Below are 24,758 nucleotides of genomic sequence, written 5' to 3'. Positions count from 1 at the left end.
CCCTCTAGCTGCAGCATTAGACCTCATCTGTTCCCACTTTGACTCCCACTCCGGCGGTAGCTCCCTAAAAACGTCGATCATCGCTTCAACCAAGGGGTTAATTCCCCACTAGCCGTAGGGTAAAGCTCCGAAGATAAGATAATAAATCTAGTAATACATTTTTATTAATTAAGTTTAAGCATAAGGAGCGGAAATCTCACCACTAAACCTACACGCCATAAGTCTTATTTATAATTAAACTTGCCGGTAAAAATCGATTCGGGTGCTTGCAAGCCTCCAGGCTGTGCGAGGGTTTAAGGTACGGCATTGTTATCAAATGCCTCACCTAGATCGATAATGCGAATGTTGTCATCGTCTTCCTCGTCATCAAGTGGCTAACCAGTCCACAGTGCTGATTTGACCAGTTGGGAAGGGATGCCTTGTCCGAGGGGTTTGTCATCTAATCGAGCTAACTTTTCTGGATTCGGAGGCCCAAGTACTTCAAAGAGTTCTTCTTCGGATAGGCGAGATAAGCGGCCGTTATAAAAGGCAAGGTTTTTCATGCTGAGATCTACGCAAGTTAGATTAAGAGATATAAATATCCTGCGAATGCGAAGTAACAAGACCACAGGCGGAAGCGGCTATACCTCCGTGTGTATAACCAGCCTTATGCATAAAGGCAACAGCTTCCAGCATTTGAGTCGATATTCTAATAATAACATCTATATCGAGACGCTCCCCAAAGTAATGCGCGTCATTTACCATTAAGTTAACAGTAGGGCTAAGAAGTTCGAACACGAGACACTGATGACATCCATTGGGACCTTTATGGAGGAAATCGTCCAGTAGTCGAACAATATATTCAGAACCTAGTTTTTTATTTAAGTATTGCGCCAATGCTCGTAGAATTTGAAGCTCTTGAGACTATTTTGTCCTCTCTGCTTTAGCGATTTTAACGGACACCCATTGCTCGAGCCTACGCACTGTCAGCAAAGCGAAGTGAATGGTGGGCAGGTGAGCGACATACCTATAGTCTCTAGCAACCCAGACTATTGAGAAGCCACCGTGGCCCAGTTTATAGTATATTTTATACCGGCCGTCTTTTAGAGTATCTCCCAGGGCAATAGGATGATATCCGCCCGGTCGATAGTTAAGGAAGTTCTCCTCCTCGAACACGACGTTCGATGGATTATTATAGAGCTCGTGGATGTTTGCGAATCCGCTCATTTTGAGCAGTAACCTAGTTAGAGAAGTGCGTCAATCCAGCGTTAAAACTTAACGAGGTATTAGTTTGGCAAGTTGCAATCGAGCCCAAGCCTTAGCACAGGCAAATAAGTCACTTGTCAAAAAAATCTCCCTAATTATATAACTATTTAGTACTCGAGAACGGATAGTATTTAATTTAATTTAATTTAATTTAATTTTATTATAGTCTATCCTAGCCGCCTTATATAGTAGCAGCTATATAGCGTACGACTATAAGTATAGGTATCTCCCCCCGTTTCGTTTCTATAAGATAAGCCGCTCCTACTAGAACTACTTCTACCTCTACTCTACGTAGTTCCGACACCCGTACTAATAGCCTTAATAACTATATCTTACGTCTATATACTTATCCGGCCTTTTCTAACCGTCCTCTTTCTTCTATTTACTAATATATACTCGTCTACGTTAAGTATATTCGAGTACCGTAGACGATACTATTCGGAATTACTCTAGTAGTCCCGTTCGAATTATTATCTTTATCGCGCGTACGATACTTAAAGGGCTATAGAGAATATACTTAATATCTATATATAGAGTTTTACCTATCTATATTTTCTATTATTCTTCGTACTAATTTCGATATTCGAGGAGGATATATCGTACTATTTAGTAGTCGTATTCGTAGTCGTATTAGTCGATATCGGTCTTATTAATAGCGTAAAGATATACGCGTAGGCCGATTTTACTATTATATATCTATATTATAACCGAGCTAATTACTCTATACGTACCTATATATACGATTAAGAGACCCTTTCCGGAGCGGACTTTAAGCCCGAATAGCTTTCGTCCGTATTTTACCGCTTCCTAGGATCGTTTCTATTCGATCTTTATATTTCGCCGAATAGTAGTCTTTATAGTTACTATTAGAATCCGAGGTGTAGAGGCCTCTACGTAAGGATCTAGGTTGTTCATTATACCCGTCTAACCTGTAGCCTCTTTCGCCGCTCGATCGGCTACTTCGTTGTAGTTATTTCTAAATAGTACGTAACGAGGTAGCGTATATACCTAGTAGGTATATACGCTACGATGGAGTCTATGGCTTAGCTGCCTAGATAGGTAGACTAAGCCTATAAGTATATAAGTACCTAGAAGCTTATAGGTTAATAGGATATACTTAAAGAATTATATTTATAAGTTAAGGCTCTCCGCTTTCCTTGATCCTATACCTCTTTTACAACGCTAACCTCATCGAAACATGTAAGAGCGACAATACTGAGGCCGTGGGATATGTCGACGATAACGCGATCCTCGTAACTAGACCAATACCACAGTACAACTGCAAAGTACTCAAAATGCGTCATCGGCAAGCCGAGAAATGGGCCATGCAACACGGCTCACAATTCGCACCCAAAAAATATGAATTGGTGCATTTCAGCAGAGATCCGTGGATGAACACCACCCATCCCCTCCACCTACCCCAAGCTGTTATCGTGGCTTCACCCTCGTGCCGATATCTCGGCGTTCAGATGGACTCCCAACTCACATAGGACTATCACCGTGAGATAATGGAAACTAAAGCCACGAAGCGGTTGTCGGCCCTGTCAGCTCTCGCATCATCCATATGGGGGGCCGGTCTAATTAATCTACGACAACTATATAGAGCGATGATCGTCCCTCAGATGCTGTTCGGCTGCTTAGCGTGGCACATTCTCGGCCGCCGAGGCGGTAGAGTCAACAGTGCCATGCTCAATGTAATCACAAGAATTTAGTGTAGGGCGGCACAGATCATCACCGGAGCCTTCCGAACCACGGCGCGTACGGCGGTTGATGTAGAAGCCAACCTGCTGCCAGTAACACAACAGCTGGAACAAACAGCCCTCGAAACGACGATGCGCATTCGAACCACCCCTCTCCACGCAGAAATGGCACTCATTGGAGACAACGGCGGGATGAGCACCTTAGATCGTCTTTCCAATCTCCTCGAAAAGAAATATCACGTTCGGCTCGACCACCTAGAAAAGCGCCAACAGCATGTGGTGCCACCTTGGTAGACACCACCAGACACACACATTGACCGCTCAGCTGAGGAGGCCATCAAGCGACACGATACCATAGACTCGCGGACACTGCGCGTATATACAGATGGTAGCGGCATCGACGGTCATGTCGGTGCGGCCGCGGTCGTACTCAACATACCCGTGGTAGATGTCTTGACGAAGAGAACCGCGTACATGGGTACCACAACCACCTCGACCGTGTACACAGCCGAGCTGCGAGGCATCGAGTTGGGACTCCAGATAGTACTAGATGTCCAAACAAAGACAAACACACCGGGCCGATGCGTCATCTTCACCGACAATTAGGCCGCCATTCAAGCCATGGCTAACCCCCAGTGCCCGTCTAGACAATATATCCTCGTACGCGCGGTACGACTACTAGACTAACTCCGAGATAAAGGGTGGGAGATTTAGCTTTATTGAATCCCTACACATCTTAGCGTGCCCGGCAATAGTTAAAATCCTAGATTACGTATAGCTACCTAATAGGCAGCTATAGGCAACTATAGCTACTACCCTATATAAAGATACCTAGGTACCTAGTTAGTTATAATAATTAAGCCTATTATAACAATTTAACTACAACGAAGTAGCCGATCGAGCGGCGAAAGAGGCTATAGGCTAGACGGGTATAATAGACAACCTAGATCCTTACGTAGAGGCCTCTACACCTCGGATTCTAATAGTAACTATAAAGACTACTATTCGGCGAAATATAAAGATCGAATAGGAACGATTCTAGGAAGCGGTAAAATACGGACGAAAGCTATTCGGGCTTAGAGTCCGCCCCGAAAAGAGTCTCTTAACTATATATATAGGTACGTATAGAGTAATTAGCTCGATTATAATATAGATACGTAATAGTAAAATCGGCCTACGCGCGTATCTTTACGCTATTAATAAGGCCGATACCGACTAATACGACTACGAATATAGTCGCTAAATAGTACGATATATCCTCCTCGAATATCGAAATTAGTACGAGGAACGATAGAAAATATAAATAGGTAAAACTCTATATATAGATATTAAGTATATTCTCTATAGCCCTTTAAGTACTATACGCGCGGTAAAGATAATAATTCGGACGAAACTACTAGAGTAATTTCGGGTAGTACCGTCTACGGTACTCGAATATACTTAGCGTAGACGAATATATATTAGTAAATAGAAGAAAGAGGACGGTTAGAAAAGGCCGGATAAGTATATAGACGTAAGATATAGTTATTAAGGCTATTAGTACGAGTATCGGAACTACGTAGAGTAGAAGTAGAAGTAGTTCTAGTAGGAGCGGCTTATCTTATAGAAACGAAACGGAAGGAGATACCTATACTTATAGTCGTACGCTATATAGCTACTACTATATAAAGCGGCTAGGATAGACTATAATAAAATTAAATTAAACGAGGAGGAGAGGATATATTTCGTAGGAATCCGGAGATATAGACGGAGAAGGTATATAAGAGGGTAGATTTACGTCTTAATAGGTCTATAATACTTAGTAGGCTAGGTAGATATAAGATTAATCTATTAACTAACTAATTAATAGGTCTATAATGCCTCGAGCCTACGATACTCCGCGATGGCCTCCCTATCGACTACGAAGGCCTCGAGATCGAGCGAGCTAATATCGACGTCGTCCTAGGTACGCGCCCGGCTTATAGTCGTATAGGCGTAACTAGACGCGAATATACTACTATCGAGGCTAACGGAAATCTTATCTAGGGTTAGCCCCTACGTCTTATATATAGTTAAGGCGAAGGCCATCGTAAGTAGTATCTACGTACGTCGATGCGGCACTCCGTTTACCGAAAAGTAAGCGGTAGCTAGCCGTACTAACATTACCTATATATCCGATAAGTATTAGTCGATAAAGGATAGTCGGGGCGACGTACCTTAAGACCGCTAGGAGTACTAAAGGTAACTCGTACCCTAAGCTAGGTAGCGAGTAGATCGGCGCTATATTAGGTCGTAAGTCCGTCGAAATCCGTAATAATCCCTATAGACCTATTCGATATATACTAAGATATTAGAGTATTATTTAGAAATATTACCTTCGCGCCTACCGAAATATTTAACTAAATAGAATAGTTCGTATACCTCTTAAACGAACGCTCCGACTTACTATAACGAATTATAGTCTCGCCCTCGAAGTTTACGCTTACGTATATAAAAGTTAAATATATAATATCGTATAGTATTACCGTTATTTTAGTATTAAGAGCTACCGCGGTAGATCGTAAACCGACTAAGAATATCGTTTCTAATATAATATCCTTACGTAGATAGGCGAGCGACCGGTTACGTAATAATTTTAATATTACCGGCGTTATATCGCCTACGCGGATAGTATTAAGAATATCGTAGAATAGGGGATCGGTAGCCTACTTCTACGACCTACGTAGAAATAAGGGCGTAAATATAGACTAGTAGTAAGCCTTAAAAACCTACGAGCCCGAAACTAGCGGAAGCTATATTAAGTCCCTAAGTAATATAATATAAATAGGACCGAACGAAGTAGTCCGTCGGTAAAGACGCGTAAATAGCTTCGTAATAAAGTTAAGTAGCTCTACTTTAAGTATTAATACCTTATTAATAATAATAACGCGAACCTTACGAAGTTAAGACTTCGACTCCTCGGTTAATAGGGCGAGGCTTTCGTATCTATAGCTAGACTTCCTAGAACGAATACGTAATATAAAGTAAACTATAGTACTATTAATATTAAGAGCCGCGATACTCGTAGGCGCTATCTTAAGGGAGTATAGGCGCTTAGTTTTAAACTATAGCTTAAGCTAGTTTAATAGAAAATTCTTATCTATATTAGCCGCGTTCGTAATAAAGAAATATATTTCTATTTATATATTAGGCGAGAATCTTACTATAGAGGTAATTTTATAATATACTTAATACTAATCCTCGTTTAAAGATAAAAGGTTTAGGGTAGAGGAAGGAACTAACGCTTCTATATTAAGAATTTTTAAGCGGTCCTCTAATTAAAGGCGTACTCGAAGTTAAATAGTTAATAGAAACTTCTATACCTAGTCGTTATAAGACTTAGTAAAGGCGGTCTACTATAGCGTAACTATATCGCGGTAAGAGTAAAGTAGGTCCTAATACTCGGCGGCGCGTAACTATAAGAATCGCGATTTATAAGTCTAGTTAGGTCCTAAGAGTTCGTCCTTCCTCTTCTATGAGAGGATAGCTAATAATCGGTAATAGAAAAACGACTCGCTATATTAAAATATTCTATATACGGTACGAAGAAGTAGGAGCTATTACGACGATAACCTTAGTAAGTTATTAGTAAGGTTAAGCTAGGCCGAGTAGGAGATAGCTTATAGACCTTTAGACGTAGCTAGACCTTATATTCTATCTCGTCGATAACTAGTCGAATACTTCTAGGGTTCGGAGCTAAAGGAGGATAGACTATATATCTTATATAGTACTCGAAATAAGTTATACTATTAAAGGGTAATAATCGGGGGCGCGTAGCGTATTTTTCGAAAGTATCTTTAAAGAAGAGGTCGTTATCGCTCGTAGCGTCTAGTATTAAAGAAACCGGCTTAAGACTATATATACGGTCCTTCGGAAGCTACGTACTTAGCCGAATACTATTACTACTAACGCTAAATATTAGCTTTCCGAGTAATAGAGCTATAACCTCTATACTACCTAATCGTCGGGCCTAAATATAACGGTTTATAGTCGAACCGAGTATGCTACTATATAAATTCGACGGCTTAGCCTTTATTACGTACTTCGTAATATATCGGGCTAGGCCGCGGCTTATATAATACTAAACGTTATAGTAAGCCTACTATACTAGTAGTAGGCGCGGCGAGTAGGGAACTACCTAACGATCCGCGTCCCTTAGGCGTTTATACGTATATCGTAAGTCCTTAGGCCTCTAAAATATCGTCTAGGATAGGTTCGCTAGAAAATCCTTCGTATATTTAATGTTAGTATATCGAAGACGTCTACGATATAGCTATATAGAGTAACGATAGATCTAATATTTCTAGATAAGTTTAAATAGCTCGGGCTTAGTCGTCTTATCTAGTATATTAGCCCGAATAAACTCCCGGCCGATTATAGCTTCTATCGATTCCGATACCTAGTATAAGTAGTAAGTATAAATAGCGCCGCGCTACTAGAACTCGTACCTCTCTACCTACTTCCTTAACCGGCTAAAACCGCTTAGATACTTCTTTCTTAGGAACTTATTCTTTAAGTTTTAAAGACGACGGTAGTAGTATATAATAGCCTTCTATAGCCTATTCGACGGAGTCGGATTTCTATTACTAGTATCTACTAATATATGTATATAGTTCGGTTACTACTCCGAGAACGTTAGCGTAACGAATAATTATAGCTCGGCGAAAGCGTTTAATATAGCGCCGATCTTTACCTCCGCGGTTATAAAGAACTAATTCCTAGTTCGAATAGATAACGGGACCGTTATCGTTATTATCTCGTTAATTATCGGGCCGTTACCGTACTAAGACTACTATATAAGCTTAGTAGCGCGTAGCCTCTTCGTCTACGCCCGACGGCGGAAAGCGTATACGAAACGAAAATAGTTCTAGAATATCCTTCGTTACTTAAGCTATATATATATAAAATAGGGCTAGTAGTAATTATTACGATAGTATAGAATTATCGATCCGAGCTTAAGCTAGATATCTTTAGTTAATGTATACCGTCGACGAGGAGTAGTAGCTAAATAAGACGCGGAGTCGTAGGCTCCTTGACTATTAGGGTATAAGGTAGGAAAGAGTAGTATTTTCGTTTTAGCTTCTAATTCGGCTAAGTAGTCTCTAGTTCGAAGGGCGTCTATAGCGATTAGGAGTCTACGAAAAGAATAGTTCTCGTTATACGTTACGAGATTAAACTAGGACGAATCTAGTACTATATTAGGCCGACTATCTAGTAGCCGCTCCTTCGAATTCGCTATTATAGAAGGTAGTATCGAGTAATCCTATACTATCTATAGTATAGCCTATCGCTCGAAGAAAGGGTTATTTTAACGTAGCTAGGTCGTCGCCCGAGAGAGTCGTTCGACGTCTAGACTTATAGGGCGCTATTCGGTAGAACTATATAAGAAGGCGCCTAAGACGCCTAAAAATAGGGCTAGGGTAGCTTTGTTCTTTAATATAGTTATACGCCCTACGTAGGCGTAAGTAAATTACTTAAGGAGGATATTTTAGAGGGCTAATAATAGTATAGAATAAATATAGAGGAGTACTTACTCGTTATACTACGATATATTAAATACGAATTAGGATTATCGAACGTTCTATAAACTTTTTCTAGGTTCGAGGAGAGGCGTAGAGGCGATAGATATAGACGGTAAGAGTACGATATTTCTACGAGTATCGTAGGCTAAGGCTCTACGAGAATAGGAGGCCGGGACTTCGTTTTATAGCGGTAATAGACTAAAATCTATTTCCTTTTTATTCTATCGATCCTTCTCGTTAGTAGAACGCTAAGAATAGAAAGTAGGCCGTATTCTACGGCCCGATCGTAGTTAACCTAGTATACTTTCTTAGGGAATATTAGAATACTATAAGAGCTATAAGGAGTTATAGGGAACTCTACGTTATATATATCGATAAACCGTCTATATAATTATAGAAATATCGGTTCTTATAGAGGCGAATCTTCTATTAAAGTAGATCGATTCGGAGGTATATTATATTAATATTTAGTATAACGTTAAAGACTCTATATAGTAGGATAGGACCGATTATATATAGAGTATATATATTATATAGAGGTCCTAGGTTAGGGGGGCTCTATATACTTCCGTCGTATATATCGTTTAAGACTATCTAGACTAAGATACGAAAGGCTATATATAGAATAGATATATCGTATAGGTATAGTAGTAATACGACTATAGATAGTCGTATAGATCCGAAGATAAGCGGCGCGATTAAAGGCGCGCCTATAGTCGGAATATATATACCGCCTTATTAAGTTATATCGCGCTAAGCTACTAGGTAGCCGTAACGTAATATTTTAGGTTATAAAGTATCGAATAACGTCGAGCGTAGATAATTATAGCTCGATAAGAAGCGAGTCGGCTATCGTAGATATAACGATATAGATAGGCAAGAAAGCTAGAGGAGTAGAGATATAAGGAGAATATCTAAGACCTAAGTAGCTCGGGTTCGTTTATACTCTATATTACGCCTAAAAAGTAAGACTATAGCGCTATTAATACTAAATATTACTAGCGGCTATCTAAAAACGTTAAGGCGAAAGACTAAAGTATATATATTATATAGAAGCTAAGACGACGTATAATAAAGTAGTATATTATTACTATAGACTAATAAGGTACTAGCGCCTAGAAATTTATAAATCGCGATAGAAAAACTACCTACTCGTTAGATATCGACCGACGAGTCCTCTTACGCCTCGGTCTTAAGGAAGACTAATCCTAAGTAATATTAATATCGATCGTAGAGGAGTTTAGAGGCTCCGGAAATTCCCTCGAGATAGACGGTAATAAAGGCGACTCGGTACGATATAAGGTAAGGACGGCTATATTATCGTCTTTATTACTAACGAAGCGGAATAGAGATAGTCGACCCTTCGTTATCGAGTTCGAAGCTTTACCCTTATCCTTAAGCCTTAGAGAAGATACTACTAGCGACGAGTCGATAATCGGCGGTAGAAACTTAAGTATACGCGGCTTCGTCGGGATTATAAATACGAAAGACGAAGACTTAGACTACGACCGCGTATTCGACCTTAAGAGACTAATATTTAATAGAAAATCGTACGCTATATACTAGATTTATACGTTAGCTACGTTACTTATAATTCGTATAGAAGGAAAGAGCTACGTACTACGATCTTCCGGCGTCTCTAGCTAAAGTTTTATATATAGATTAACGAGCTTATCGACCGTTAGGAAAGGTAATAGATTCTTAAATTTACCTCGAGCCGCTTAGACCGGTAGAGTTAGCTCTAATATAACGACCCGCCGCTCCCGAAGATTATACTAATTAAATTAAATATCTACGAAACTAAGACTACTTTCCTTATCGACTTTATATAACTTCGTAGTAACTACTATAGTTATAGATAGTAAGATATCGGTAAAGAGTAGATCCTTAGTTTTCGTTAAAGGTACTACGAATATAACGTAGAACTATACCTATACGAACTTAGTAAAGGTTATATAGGAGTAGTAGACGAACTTTCGGAGGAACGTAGCGCTTAAGGACGATTATACTAGATATATAATATATATTATCTATAATAAGCCTTAAGTCGTCCGATTTCCGATAGTAGATAATAATATCGGCCGTATTCCTAGTATAGTCTCTATACTAGTAGGTTATATTACGTTACGTACTAAAGCCCGACTTCCTATCGGCTCTAGTAATAAGCTAGAAGATTACCGTTATATAGCTAACTTAATAAGGAGCCTAACGAATAGTAAACGGAGGAAAGTAAGGAGGAGCGAATATAAAAGTAAATAGTCGTAGTAAAATATCGTACTTACGATTTTAAGTTATATAGAAGTAGCGAAAGGATTAAAGATACGAGATCGCGAGAGGAACTAAAAGTAAAGAGATACGGAGTAGAGTAGGAATAGTAGACTAATACGGTAGAATAATATAAAAAAAGTAAATAAAACTATAATACTAATTCCTCTTATAACGTAGATAAGAGTAGCCGCTATAGGTAATAAGAACTCCGAAAGAAATAAGTCTCGGCCTAGCGAGTAGAATACTTATATCGAGAAGGAGTTAGGGCGTAAAAACTAGCCGATATAGATAGCTATATTATATAGGAAAAGCGAGCTCGTAGGGGAAACGTAACGAAGAATAGTTAACTAATAGATAAGATAAGAGGAGAGAGAGACTAATAATATCGTATCGTAGAAGGTAGTTAGCCGAAGGAGGATAAAGCTATTCTTACGCTTAGCTACCGCTAGGATATCGTAAGCGCGAGAGATAAAAAAAAGAGAGATAAAAAAAAGGAAAACTTAAAAAAAGAAAAGAAAGCGGAGAAGCGCTCCTAGGCCGAGCTAACCACGACGGGCGTAGCCGACCTAGCTAACCGCTAAGACGAGATTATAAGGGTATAAGGAGTAATTAAATTAAATCAAATTAATACTACCCCTTTAGAAGGAACGAAGTTACGTAAAGAAATTAGCTAAGAATTTTTCGCCGGCTCAACCAACTCTCATAAGGTTAACGGAAAGTCTCATGGAATTATTTCGTACGATTGGAAAGATAGGGAAGCTTCTAGTATATTACTTCAGTGTATATATACTCCTACATTCTAATGAAGTCGAAGAAGATCAATAATTAATATATACTTCTACTGCTGTAGTTGTTGGATGACGGAACAACGTTATTCCGTTGTCGAGAGGCATGCAGAGACTCATGGAATCACGGAGTAGCAAAACAGCGCCAAAACGCTGGTGATACCACTGAGGAGCGAGTGAAACAGGAGTTTCTCTAACTAATGCCGACTAGATCACTTTGTAAGAGGATTTATATAGGATTTAGAACAGCCTACATGAGGAGAGAGAATCAGAGACCTTGAACCGTCCATATGAGACTCACTTGCGGCCTGTTGTGAATTACGGCAGTGGAAGCATATATATATATGTTTTTTTTATTTTATATCTTTCTACTCTCTCAGAATGTAGAGAGTATAAATACAGTGAGAGTAATACTCTAGAAGCTTCCTAACAATTTCCAAGCACGCGGAATAATTCCATAAGGCTTTCATCAATAACATGATAGTTGGTTGAGCCTCATATCACAACACGGCCGACAGTAATTCACAACAAATTGGAGCTCTTGAATTTTAAACGCGATAATCTGGACAATATAACATAGAGGCGGCTAAAGATCCTGGGGTTGGTGATGAGCCAACAGCTGCGCTTCCACGAACGCTACGCACGAATGGCGTAGCGAGGGTTGAGGCCATCGTAGCACTAAAACGGCACCGAGCATTATATTCATGGCAACCGTGGCGCCCGCCGTCGACTTTACATCGTTTGTCTGGTCAACACCAAGCTAATATGAGGACAGAAAAGCCTGCTGAAACCCTTTCAACGTCTTGCCACCCAAGCAATCGTGAGAACATTCCGGGCGGTGGCATATACGTATTGCAGATAGGCTGAAGCAGGCATCGAACCACTATACAGGTGATGGCAACGACAAGCACACCGTACGTGGACTCGGTGGCATACCCTACCGCGTAAATTTGGAAAAGCCAGCGGCGCATCGACATGCAGAACCCCATTCTTGTATCGCCTCTGCGGTTACACGCACAGCACCACCTGTTCACGACCTTCTCACGAATCGAAACGATTAAACCCTACAGTCCCATGCCATTGGTCGACCGAGTAGAGGTTTATATTGTGGAAGATCGTGAGCAGTCCATCAAACAGGTGCAGAACGGTCAATTCATAATCCGGTGTATCTCGATTTAGTCCATTTTCTGCGGAATAGTACAACGTACGTTCGAAATTCCATTGGGTCCCTGGCACGCGTGAATCAACCTTAACGAAATAGCGAACATATGCACAACATGTGACCAAAAAGAACAGCACATCGCGGCAACCACGCCATCCTCGATTCCTGGCAGCAGTACGTTGTCTCACCAACCGACTGGGGTACAAAACCGAGAAAGACTCGTTCCGGCAACACATCGACCAAGCTATAAGCGTTGAACGCGAGCATTGTATGACCGCCTCAGCCAAAAAGACGCCAGATTACTGGTACAACTCCGGACTGGCAAATGTCGCTTAAACCACTACCTCTGTCTCATCAATGCGGTCGAATCTGAGACGTGTCAGCCTGATTGTTGTAGCGCTAATTTTGCGTATTTTGATTTTCTCTGGTAACGTCAAATACCACGATGAATATCTAGAACATCTTGGCAGGAGATGCTATATCCATTAAAACCATGAATCACTGCCCTGATCACGCCAATCAGCCCTGCTTCGGAGGTTGGCTTCGCACTTTGCCCCTGAGTACCCCAGCTCGTTCTTAATCCCAGCCTATCATGGCTCTCCCCGCTGAGGCCTTTTCGCGTATTTCATCATCCCCATATCCTGCGATGACTTTTCGACATACAATTGGAAGCCTGACGCGGATAACGTCCTGTGGCGCCGCGAAATTGGCCCGCAAGAGCATCATACTGATGACGTCACGGAACAAACATCGAAAGGGGCATCAATTCTTTGTGGTCCAAAATCCGCCGAATTAACAAAGGATTATTTCTAAAAGGAGATTATAACGCCATAGGTATCAACAAGCATAATATATGAATTTATCGGTGAGAGCCGAGCCAAAGTCAATGCTCGCTTTCCCCTCTTCTAGTTATTACTTATTAGTAACAGCTCAGTACGAACCGATGTAGCAGGGGGACTGGCACGGCAGTATCCGCTCGCGGGACCTAATAAAGTACTTTGTCCTCACAAGTTTTGACATGGCACACTAATTTTATATAGGTCGTCGGAAGAGCAACACCTTGAATGTTCTGGAAAGGGCGTCCAAATCACCTATTGCCCAATTGGATGTAAGCTAGGGAAGTGATATGGATTAACGTCTTGAAATTTAACTTAGTTTGGGGGCTCTAACATCAAGGCGCTGCAAATATCAGGACACCGCTATCTCTGTTTTGTCTTGCACATTTTCTAGAGCTCGGTTCATTTTCCTTTTTGTTGCTGACTTGAGCTGTCTGAACTGACCTTCTATCCTTCTCCATGTTATTACTTTCGTAGCGAGGAACAAGCGTGAGTTGATTGGATGGCAATAGCATTCTCTGACTCTTATTCATAAGATAGCAGAGCCGCGCTACCTTTTCCAACTTGAATATCGACATAGATTCAGGACAGGAATACATTTATCGTTCCAAAGGCCAATAATGGTATCAAGCCGATGCCGGTAAGCAAGCCTTTAGCAGGACCAAGGCTACCTGGGGCAGCGTTTGTTGCAGCAGCAGCGGCGCGGGTCGTAGAACTAGCGCCCATAGTCACGCTCGAGCTAGCTGCGGGTGTAGTTCCACTTGAAAGGGCCGCAGAGGCCGTGGCTAACATTGTCGTCGAAGAGTCCATGGTGGCAGCGGTTGACATGACCATCGAAGAGTCCATGGACATTTGTGTGAGGCCACCACTGGCAAAGAGGAACGCTGGAATAATGACCGCCTTGAATAACATGGTGGATGATCTTTGTTTTATGATGGGTTTCCGGTTCTGACTCTGAAAACGACAAGAATGGACGAGTAGAGCTGTGAATTTAGATGGCTTGAATGGGAAGAAGATCGGTAATTCTAAGAGATGAGGCACACATTGAATATTTAAATAGCTTTGACATGCCTCTGGACCCATCCCCTTACGCAACTCTGGATGCAGCCTCAAGATCCTTAGGCATGAGTACCCGCTTTTCCAGAGGCTCAAATTAGGGCATACGACAGATTCCACCATCAGTCGAATGGCTCTAGCCCCTTGAAACTTCTAGGGTTTTTGCCTCTGCATTTTGGGCCAACGAAAGTCCCAGTCTTGCTCCAGGACAACTGAGATCATTCCATAGCACCCTAACAGATTGCTACCTAGGATCTTACCTCTACGACGGACTCCGAAATGTTCGGGTCCAACGCAACAACGCCCCGCTCCTATACCGAACCCAAAAGTTTTGCTCCCAAGATGCCAGTACTGCTCAACCCACCAAAGGATGACCCTATCTCATTTGACGAGCTTAGTAAGTGCGACGGTATGTCAAGAGATGAATACACATAAATCTGTACGCCCGTCGGAGCCACTGATATTTGATATGTTCCAGGAACGGACCCGTCCAAGCCGGTGCTCATCACAATCAAGGGCACCGTCTTCGATGTTTCACGACATAGTACATATCAACCAGGAGGATGTTATCACGGTACGATGACCACTCTCGACTTGTCCGTTGCTTTGGAACTGCGCGCAGTCGAATGAAATCCACATCCGCAGCAGCATCGATACCCCATTGATACGGTAAGCATATCCGACAATGAGGAAGAGAGGCTAACATGCGTTTTGTTCAGTCGTCGCCGGCAAAGATCCATCTCGAGCCCTCGCTATATCCAGCTTGAAGCCTGAGGATTGCGTACCGGACTGGTATGATCTGGAAGACATGTACAAGACCGTCCTGAGCGAGTGGTATACATTCCTTAGCAAGAGATATAATATTGTCGGCAAAGTACGTTTATCTTTATCAGGCCGTCCAAAATCAGCATCCCAGCTATATTTGCATTACCGATATAGCTCGAAGCTGGGAACCACTTGCTCTATCTCTTTTTGAAAATTAGCCATTGCACACCTGAAGCACACGTGAGCTACATATGAAAGCTAAGAATAAATACTGATTTTCCGTACCTCACAGGTCCAACAATCTAGGATCACAATGGATATAGCCGGCGACATATTGATATTCAAATAGCGAACTATGAGTACTTCTGGAATTCTGTTGGGGTGGCATTGCAATATTGTGTTCTCAAGTTTTTGAGATCGAGCCACGACTTGCTTAGACTTTTCCTTCCATTGCAATCATCTTTGCCTCTTCTGTGCACAATAACGTACTTCTACATAGCCATTTTAGTTCTTCTCTTGAAGCACGGGTGCGGACTTGGTCCACCTCATCCTTGCCCTTGATTATTGTTGAAGACACAACACTAACAGAACCATACGGGAGCGCCTTGTCACAACAAACGTGATCGGAATTTATGGCGATCGAGGTGTATAGGACATCCCCTCTGAAAGAAAGGGGGAAAACAAAGGAATGAAAATAACACTGACCACTTTAAGATATGTGACAAAGAGCGAGGGGTAATGGAAAGCTCACAGAAAGGAAGGCTCTTTGTCTAAATGCGAGGCGCAACCTCGAAATACCCAGAATTTAACTGCTTAGAGAGAGATACAATATTCATTAGCTTCCAACAGAGCCTCTACCCTACTAGTGACCATTAACTTGCATTTCCCCCTTCCTCATCCCTCGGATATCAGTATTTATGATCAATGCTGTGCCTTGGACGGCTCAATCAGACCAGAAGTTCCTCCACCCCGTAATACTAGAATGCTAGTAATGATCGAGTGTCCTGTTGTAGTTGTATTTGCAGATAATGGGGATATTGAATGATTAAGGATCCCTTTTCAACAGGTCTTTCTCAGTTGCTGCCCTGAAACCCAATAGTGGCAACCGCGTCCTCAGCAGTAGACTGCTGAGGACGACACTAATGCTGCTCAGAGCCATGGCCAAAGCTGCCCAAACAGGATCAAGCCGGATGTGGCTACCACCGCTCTGAATTGGATACAAGACTCCTGCAGCTATGGGCAGTGCTACCATGTTGTAGAGCACCGCCCAGAAAAAGTTGAATTTGATTCTCTTGAATACTATCCGGCTGAGATCGATGAGCACAAGTAATGAAACTAGATTTGAGGAGACGAGGACGAAGTCGGCAGCCGAGATAGCCACTTCAGAGCCGGACCCAATGGCGATGCCGACATCTGCCATGGTAAGCGCAGGAGAATCATTGATTCCGTCCCCGATCATAGCAACCACAGCATGTAAGTGCGCCTCATTCTGACGGGCTTTGCGGGATGTAACCTTGGCCCCAGCCTTCTGAAGGTATTGAATTTTCTCCGCTTTCTGTTCTGGAAGGACACCCGCAATAACATTACTCTCGTCAATCCCAGCTTTGCTGGCGACTGCTCGGGCGGTTTTCTCGTTGTCTCCCGAAAGCATCCAGACGTCTATTCCCCGATTGCGTAGCGCATGGACAACAGCAATGGATTCTGGTCGTAGGGGGTCCGAGGTGGCGGCAATAGCTGACAAAGAGAAAGGACTCGGTTGTTTATCGCCGTCGGATGCGTCAGCGGTGGCTACCAACATGACTGATTTACCTTGTATTTTCCAGGAATCAAGTTTCGCTTGACGATCAGCAGCTAGAACGAGGTTATTTTCCGACATTAAGGCTTCATTACCGACCAATGCTCTGATTTTGCGCTGAGGCTGTGACCGAGCAAAAAGAAATCCCTGCATGCCTTTGCCGCCAACCTCCTCCACTTTTTCAGCTTCAAAATTCGTAAATTTTCGCGACGCTGAAAAGGCGACGACGGCCTTGGCCAGTGGATGACTGCTGTCATCCTCGAGCCGCTTGAGGACACCTAAGATGTCCGCCTCGTCGAGATGGCCTTCGTTATCCGCGAAGAACTCGAAATCCGTGATCTTGGGCTCCCCGCCTTCTGTCAAAGTGCCAGTTTTGTCAAAGACAACACAGTCCAATGCACTGGCTTCTTGAAATGCCTCTCCTCCCCCTTTGACGAGGATCCCCAGCTTCGCTGCCAGGCCCCCTCCAACAAATAGAGCCGTCGGCGCAGCCAACCCAAGACCACAAGGACAAGCGATCACGAACACGGCAATGGCAAACTGAAGCGACCAAAAAGGCCAGCCCCCAACGTCGGTATCTCGATAGCTGGAAGGTAGGACTCCTGATACGCCGAGAGAAAGCCAGATAACCCACGTTGCAACTACCAGCAGGACCACAAATGGAACAAAATAGCCCGTCAGAAGATCCGCAATCCTTTCGACTGGAGCACGCTTAGTTTGCCCTTCACGAACTACTTGTATAATTGAATCGAGCATTGACTTTCCAACAACCCCAGTTGCTCGAGTAGTAACGGGAGCGACCTTGTTAATGGTACCGGAGTACACATTATCTCCCACTCCTTTACTGACTGGCATGGACTCCCCCGTCAGGCTCGATTCGTCAAACTTCGACTCTCCTTCCAGAACGACTCCATCACAGGGAGGAGAGCTGCCATTTACGACTCTGACGACATCGCCTGCTTCAATTAGATCCACGTGGACCGCTGATGTTGAGGGATGCCCAGTCGCGCTGTCTACTGAAACCAGAAGAGCTTCAGTTGACTGCAGTTTAGCAAGGGCGCCCACTGCGTCGCCCGCCTGGGCCTTCATATATGCTTCAATATATCTGCCTATGAGGAGAAACATGGTCAAGAAGACCACTGAGTCGAAGTACGACGGGGCTGGCCCATTCCCTTGCATGGACCGGCGCCGCGTGGCTGCGACGATGGCTTCTGCAATGGACGCAAAGTAGGCGATGGATGTCCCAAATGAGATGAGCATATTCATGCTGCCGAAACGGTAGAATCTCCTGAGAAGAGGCACTTGACTTCCCGGCCTCCATAGCGCGCGTAGTTCCTTGTATGTGCGCCGATGAAAAAGATCCGCAGCAAAGAAGTAAACGGGCGTGGCCAGAATGAAATTCGCCCACTCCGCCCGTGTAACACCAGCAAGCTCTTGCATGAGATATTTATATCCGGGATCGTCGCTTTTAACGAGGTTCATGTAGACTATGCCAATGATAAAGGCTGGGATGGCCACAACCACAGACAGAATGACCCGATTGCGAATATGGAGTTGTTCACGTGCCATCATCTTTCGGGCTCTCTCTTCCAGGGTCAAGGGATGGTGGATCGTGACGCTGAAGGAGGCATCAATATCTGTAATTGCAGCTAACAATGTCCTAACGGTGAATTGAGGAGGGTTGGGAATGTATGTCACCGTCAAGATAGGGTCTTGCAACGTAGGTAAGGTCTCGATCGCCACCGAACCCATATCTTTCATCGAATGTACAATGCGACCAGGACACTGGTCACAATGCATCCCGTCAATTCGGATCGAAACTGTGCGCTCTGGGCGTGTTTCGTGCGAGGACTCGACCGTAGATAGTGTGTCGAGTTGGGCACCATAGCCAATATCTTGGATGGCTTTAGCAATGTCTTCGACGTGATCCTTGCCCGTGAAGTGAACGGAGGCGTTGTGATTGATTAGGCTTACGTCTGCTCTGGAGACGTAATCTAGTTCCTGGATAGCCCTTGTAATGTTCCCAACGCACGAGCTGCAGGTCATGCCGTCAACCATGTATGTAGCGTGGTACAAATTGGCGGTGGCGCCTTTAATTGAGGGTGGTGCTGTCACGAATTCTTGAGCCCAATCGAGAGACGCAGTATAACCAACAGCATCGATCGCATCTGCAATTTCTTTAACACGATGTTGTGCATCATTTGCATCATACACCACCATAGCGCTGTGAGTGATAAGGCTAACATCGGCAGATCGAACCCAAACAAGTTCCTTTAGTGCTCTGCTGATGGTACCGACACATGAGCTACAGGTCATGCCTTCGACCATGAAATTGGCTTTGAATCGCTTGGGTGTGCTTGTGAGATGGTCCACGACAAGCTCAAGAGTCTGAGCCTCTGTGGAGTCCTTGGAAAGTGTTTGACAGTGCTGACAGGTTTCGAGGTGACGGCGCCTCTTGTTCACTTCGACCTCACTCGCATGAGAACGCCATCGGGAAAGGGCTTGTTCGAACGAAGGCGGTTCAAGGCCCTGTTGCAAGTTAAGTGGCAGATCAGGTGGTGGCGAGTCTAGGTCAGGGACCACGTCGAAGATTTCATAACCTGCATCATCGAGGGCTTGAGCTATCGTGGCGAGAGAAAGCGAGCGTGAATGCCTGACTGTGACTGTGTGCGAGACAATGGACACCTGCACAGAATCTGGCGCGGGTCGCAGACTCGACAAAGTTGATTCGATCTTCGAGACACAGGTCGGGCAGTGAAGGTTGGGGATAAGAAAAGTGGTCTGCGTTAGCTGACCACCCAATGAGTTTCGACGAAGAAAATTCTTCATCCTTCTGTCGTGCTATGATGCTTGCAGGTCTGGAAGAAGAAGTCAAGCACTGTGTGCTTGGCGAGTTGATATGGCAGCTACATTCAAGCCAGGCGTGACTCGAGATTAAGTAGGCCGATAGACGATGACAGGGCCTTACTCAACAAGAAGGGACCTGCCCATGCGCACTTTTCGCGTAAAATTGACACATGCCCCCCATTGGGACTGGATGTCAATGCAGTGGTACCAGCCGATTACCAATGCCAATGGACACTGGAATCGTATGTCATCCATCCAGGCGCCTACAGGCCCCCTTGAATGGACAAGTCCATAGTTCATTGATTGCGTGGTTTGTGCTCGTGTAGAGAGGTGCAAAAATCTGGTCCGTTTTATCTCGTACCGAGTACAGTAGTGCAAGACCAAAAGTAGGCAACTAAGCCATACGCCCGACTCCCTCCCCTCCCCCCCCTCCTCCCCCCACAGCGCACAAATCCCGCATCCCTTACCAGGGAACTGGGGTGTGGGGCTAGCCAAGCTTTGGGTCACGTTTTACTTCCAAGTGAGCCCCTTTCTCCACCCAAAAAATACCCTAACCCTTGTCTCCGCCCTTTCGGCTCCGCGTGAAGGCGAGAGTACCAAAGAGGAGTTATTTCCTATGTGGCGAAACAAGCGGATATATTATTGCTTCGTTCGATCGGCTAGCTTCGTCTGGTCTTTCAGCCAAGTGAGAAATTCCAAAAAGAGAAGAATCCTGAAAACAACAAAGCATTGCATTGCATTGCATAACTAGACCAAGCTTATGATTCAAGTTCCTCAATGATCGAGCCCAAGGCTCAAAGTATCTATACAGTATTTCCTCGTTCCATAGAAACTTCTCTCCTTTGAAGGCTGCTTTTAAGCATCAAAACTTTCCATCACAAAAGCCGGAAGATGATGTGGATATGAATTGGATGGGTAAAGACCGAGGCTGCACTAATGTGACCAGCACTTTAAAATGCGAAATTTGGTTTGATTTAGTTTGAACGAGTGACCTAGAGGCGGAGTGCAAGGTATCCCCCAAAGCATGCCCTAAGCGTTGACTTTTCGGTAAGCCCAAATGGACAAAAGCTCTCCCAAGAACATTCCCAGGAGCAGCGCCATCATGTACCCGGCGTTGAGGGTCATCACTCCAAGCATGCTGTCATGCGAAATTTTGTTAGCATTGAGGCCTTGAAATGGATATTCGAGTTCACCTACACGAGAAAGCCGAGGGAAGCGTTCAACACCTGCAGCACACTTTTAATAAGTGCCCGTGAAATGAACGATGACCCCGGACCCCCACTCGACTCCGGGTTGACCGTTTCAGACCAAATCCCGGTCTTTGCTGGGTTCTCTTCGACATCCGCAGTCGTCTGAGGTTGCTGGTGCAACTTTTTGGCGGCCTTGGCCTCAACGGCCATCAGAAGCCGTTGGGAGAAACTCAGCATCACCAGGAACAACATGACTGCAACATATCCGGAAACCTGTGTTGGCGTGAAAAAGGGCGCGAAGAAGGTGTCCCCAATACCAAAGTGAATGGATGATTGCATTCCCTGCATTGCCGGCATTGCCGGCAATGCCAAAGGGCTCGAACTTTCCTCGTTGTGCGGCGCAGCTTCGGTCTGCACGGCTGCGGGAATGATAGAAGTGCCACTAGCAGCCGCTTCCAGAGCGGTAGCCAAAGCGGTAGCCACCTGCGTAGCAGTTGTCATGGGCATGCTCATTCCCTCCATTCTTTAGTAACACGATGTCAAAAACAAGTCAATGCAACCGGACAAATGAGAAGGGATCCTCCAGGGATAGGACTAACAAAAAGGTGTAGACGAATTGAAAAACGCGAAAAGACTGTAGAAGCTAGAAGAATGTGCTGGCTGGTTCGACGTTGAGGTTTATAAAGGGGGAGGTTGCAATCGATGGGCGTTGCTCGGGCAGGAGTGGCCCTCGCTTGGCGGGCTAGAATTGTTTGACATTCACCTCTTTCTGAGACGAACTTCACATGCAAACTCCTTAGTGGTGCCAAGGTTTCCTCCAGGTTAGGCGACTCTGACAACCCCCGGGGACACTCTACGAGTAATATTATATCTTGACTTATTATTAAGTAAATAGAGTGTAAAATTATAAGGAAAAGTAATACTTATGTGATACGATAAGTAAACTTAGTGAGCAAAGATAAATTCACCTGAGGGTGTCATTAGTTTATTGCTAACGGGGACTCGTCAACGAGTAAGACAAGTGTCCTGGCAATCGACAGATTCCCCTAACCTGGATGAAACCTCGGCGCCGCTTATATACACAATTACTGGTAGAGCTTGAGGCCACTAACTTTTATGTGGACCCAAGTCAACTGTATTCTGTGCCAGAGCTAGTTACGGGCCGATGCTTTACATCTCTGGGGTTATATCCGTTCGTATTACTTGATATATTGCTACTAGAGTGAGGGGGATCGTTGAACATCATCAATACCAGCTTGACAAATACATTAGCGTATGGACAGGTACACCCAAATGGGGCCTCCACATGACGCTTGATTCGACAAAGGCAAAGGGGTTTAGTCCCTTATCAATCTCCGTAACGGCGCCCGAATAGATCAGTGTGCACTTTTGCTCTCCTAAACTTCCAATAGACAAGACTAGCCAACTAGTCAAAGGTAAAGGTAGACGCTTCGAGGAGGCTGAAACGACCGCGTTGGCAAGCGGACTAAGACAGGTGCTGGTCCTCGTACTCCGACTAGCGGTGCAACGTCATCCTTGTGCTCCTCAGTCTTAGTTTTCGTTATTGGACATTGAAATACGTGCGCGAGTGATTTGTGCCTGTCGGTCACTCATGGGCTTTCCCAAACAGTTCGATATGCTTTCGTCCTAGTCTTCGAAATACGCGCCCTGAGGGATTTGCGCGTTCGGCTACTCATATGCAGAGTACGAGGCAGATCGACATCCCCAGGTCGCTAACCCTTGAAAATTACCTGAAGAATTGGTAACTCGTATTTACTCGTGAACAGCTTCACTGACATGTTAGCTTCCGTTCAATTCTCTTAACCTTTGGGGTAGCCGTGTCAAAGGTTTCATCATAGTTGGGCGACTTCGTCAACCCCCAGGACACTGGCCTACAGCTATACGATGGTTGAGCGAAACCTCACTCTTTACTACGCGAAATTCGCTCGGGATCGTGAGTCAAAATGCGTTCTTATTGCGCGATTCCGCTACTCTGGAATGCTTTAAAGTGCGGTCATGCTGTCCCATTACTGAAACCACCAATTGTTCGATATCAGCACCGAATACCTCAAATACCAGCACCGAATACTTCAAATATCAACACCGAATACTTCAAAACCTCTGGAGCAAAATGACCAACACATACAGCTACAATGTCTCAATGTCCTGTGGAGGTCGGTGTAAAGCTGTTATTTGCCAACGTTTATAGACTTACGAAAGTCTAGGCTGTGCTTCCTCCATCAAAAAGACCCTTAATGGTATACCCGGGGTGAAGCAGGTAGATACCTCTGTTGAACAGCAATCTGTCACTGTGGTTACGGATGATAACGTGGCCTTCGATGCAATCTCGCGAGCAATCCAGTCGACAGGAAAGGAACTGAAAGGTGGAGAGGTCATAGCAACTGGAGAAGCGAGCAATGGGGACTAAGACGGCTAGTAGGAGGTACAAAGACTAAGCACCATGGTGACGAGAGTTGAGCAAATTGGCGTTCTGGCCACTTGCCCTCCACTCATAACGTTTACCACCATTGATGAACGACGGATCAGGTATCCTTTTGGTGCATTAGCAACAAACTTAAACGAGCTCGTTCTACTGGTTTGCAAGGTATTCCTATAAACGGCTTGCATCTAGTTCAAACTAAGTCAGTTGTCCCTCTTCATCAACATTCCAATAATTTCACAGCCTTTGCAACCGATCGGAATCTCTTACCATCACAAGATAGTAGTTCTCCTGGCATATATCACCATCTAGCATGGGGGCCGTGATCACAAAGTTAACAGGTTGAGCTTGAGGGAACCCATAACTATGCTGACTTCGGACATGCATTTGAGAGAGCCGTCAGAAACAAGAGCATCAGAGACATGTATTTCACGGAGTCTAGTATTATGACAGCTTCTAGCTGGAAGGACTACCGTTATAGACTTGCTAAGGCAGAGAGTGGGCTGTTTTACTATCATACAGTCACAGTTATTCAGTTCCTCGTAAGTGATATGATCGTCTTTAGGATCATTAAGCTGCGCCGGCGCCCTTAGTGAGGAACTGCTAAGGTCCTCGTAGTAACCGCGTGGTTTGGTGAGATTAGGCGATGACATTGAGTCGGGTCTCTTTAGAGTCAAGTCCTGCTTGAGGAGGAGGGATCTCTGTCAAGGAGGACGGTATACTGTACAAGAAGGGGAAGGTCAAACACGTAGGAAATCTGAACGCTGTACCTGAGGCCGGGGACCGACTTCTAGACTCGCCCAAGAAGGATTTGTCTACCTAAGGAGATTTCCTAGAGAATTAGATGATAGGCCCGATTAGCCTGCTTCGCCTCTTTACGCACAAATGTCGCAGCTGCTACGCAATCCCAATCGAGGTTTGATGGGCTTGGCTATGCTAAAGAAAATTGCGGTCTTAGACGTTGGCCACGCGTTCCTCCATGCCCATGACGATATTTTTAGTCAGATCAAATGGCTCGGTTGTTTCTGGTCCCAGGAAACGCACAATTCCCGCAGCCGTGTAATAGACACAGGTAGCCGAACTGACTTCTGACAGTGGCGGGTCTTTCGCGGCACCAATTGCTGGGAAG

At 44.2% G+C, this 24,758-nt stretch overlaps 5 protein-coding genes across 5 annotated transcripts; 2 read left to right on the top strand and 3 right to left on the bottom strand.

Moving 5' to 3' along the window:
- Positions 1–903: 903 nt before the first annotated feature.
- On the bottom strand, positions 904–1,206 carry A1O9_09450 (uncharacterized protein; the record flags this gene model as incomplete). Its single annotated transcript, XM_013401420.1, has 2 exons — positions 904–955; positions 1,007–1,206. The coding sequence occupies 2 exons, from the start codon at positions 1,204–1,206 to the stop codon at positions 904–906; spliced, it is 252 nt and encodes an 83-aa protein (XP_013256874.1).
- Positions 1,207–14,892: 13,686 nt separating this feature from the next.
- A1O9_09449 (uncharacterized protein) lies at positions 14,893–15,508 on the top strand. The gene is made up of 3 exons (XM_013401419.1): positions 14,893–15,001; positions 15,071–15,166; positions 15,312–15,508. Exons 1-3 carry the CDS (start codon positions 14,963–14,965, stop codon positions 15,357–15,359), a joined length of 183 nt encoding a protein of 60 aa, XP_013256873.1. The 5' UTR covers positions 14,893–14,962; the 3' UTR covers positions 15,360–15,508.
- An 894-nt stretch (positions 15,509–16,402) lies between these two features.
- Positions 16,403–19,981, bottom strand: A1O9_09448 (uncharacterized protein; the record flags this gene model as incomplete). The annotated part of the gene is made up of 1 exon (XM_013401418.1): positions 16,403–19,981. The coding sequence occupies one exon, from the start codon at positions 19,979–19,981 to the stop codon at positions 16,403–16,405; it is 3,579 nt and encodes a 1,192-aa protein (XP_013256872.1).
- A 1,047-nt stretch (positions 19,982–21,028) lies between these two features.
- A1O9_09447 (uncharacterized protein) lies at positions 21,029–21,711 on the bottom strand (the record flags this gene model as incomplete). Its single annotated transcript, XM_013401417.1, has 2 exons — positions 21,029–21,137; positions 21,197–21,711. The coding sequence occupies 2 exons, from the start codon at positions 21,709–21,711 to the stop codon at positions 21,029–21,031; spliced, it is 624 nt and encodes a 207-aa protein (XP_013256871.1).
- Positions 21,712–23,342: 1,631 nt separating this feature from the next.
- Positions 23,343–23,617, top strand: A1O9_09446 (uncharacterized protein; the record flags this gene model as incomplete). Its single annotated transcript, XM_013401416.1, has 2 exons — positions 23,343–23,363; positions 23,399–23,617. 2 exons carry the CDS (start codon positions 23,343–23,345, stop codon positions 23,615–23,617), a joined length of 240 nt encoding a protein of 79 aa, XP_013256870.1.
- Positions 23,618–24,758: the final 1,141 nt, after the last annotated feature.

This window comes from Exophiala aquamarina (assembly GCF_000709125.1).
Source record: "Exophiala aquamarina CBS 119918 chromosome Unknown aczIA-supercont1.10, whole genome shotgun sequence".
NCBI lineage: Eukaryota > Fungi > Ascomycota > Eurotiomycetes > Chaetothyriales > Herpotrichiellaceae > Exophiala > Exophiala aquamarina.
This window is presented reverse-complemented; position numbering and strand designations above follow the sequence as displayed.

Excerpts from the sequence above, each read along its gene's own strand:
- A1O9_09449 (XM_013401419.1), top strand. The coding sequence starts at position 14,963 with ATGACCCTATCTCATTTGACGAGCTTAGTAAGTGCGACG. Across the intron at positions 15,002-15,070 it reads CGAGCTTAGTAAGTGCGACG|GAACGGACCCGTCCAAGCCG; the intron begins GTATGTCAAGAG and ends GATATGTTCCAG. Across the intron at positions 15,167-15,311 it reads ACCAGGAGGATGTTATCACG|TCGTCGCCGGCAAAGATCCA; the intron begins GTACGATGACCA and ends CGTTTTGTTCAG.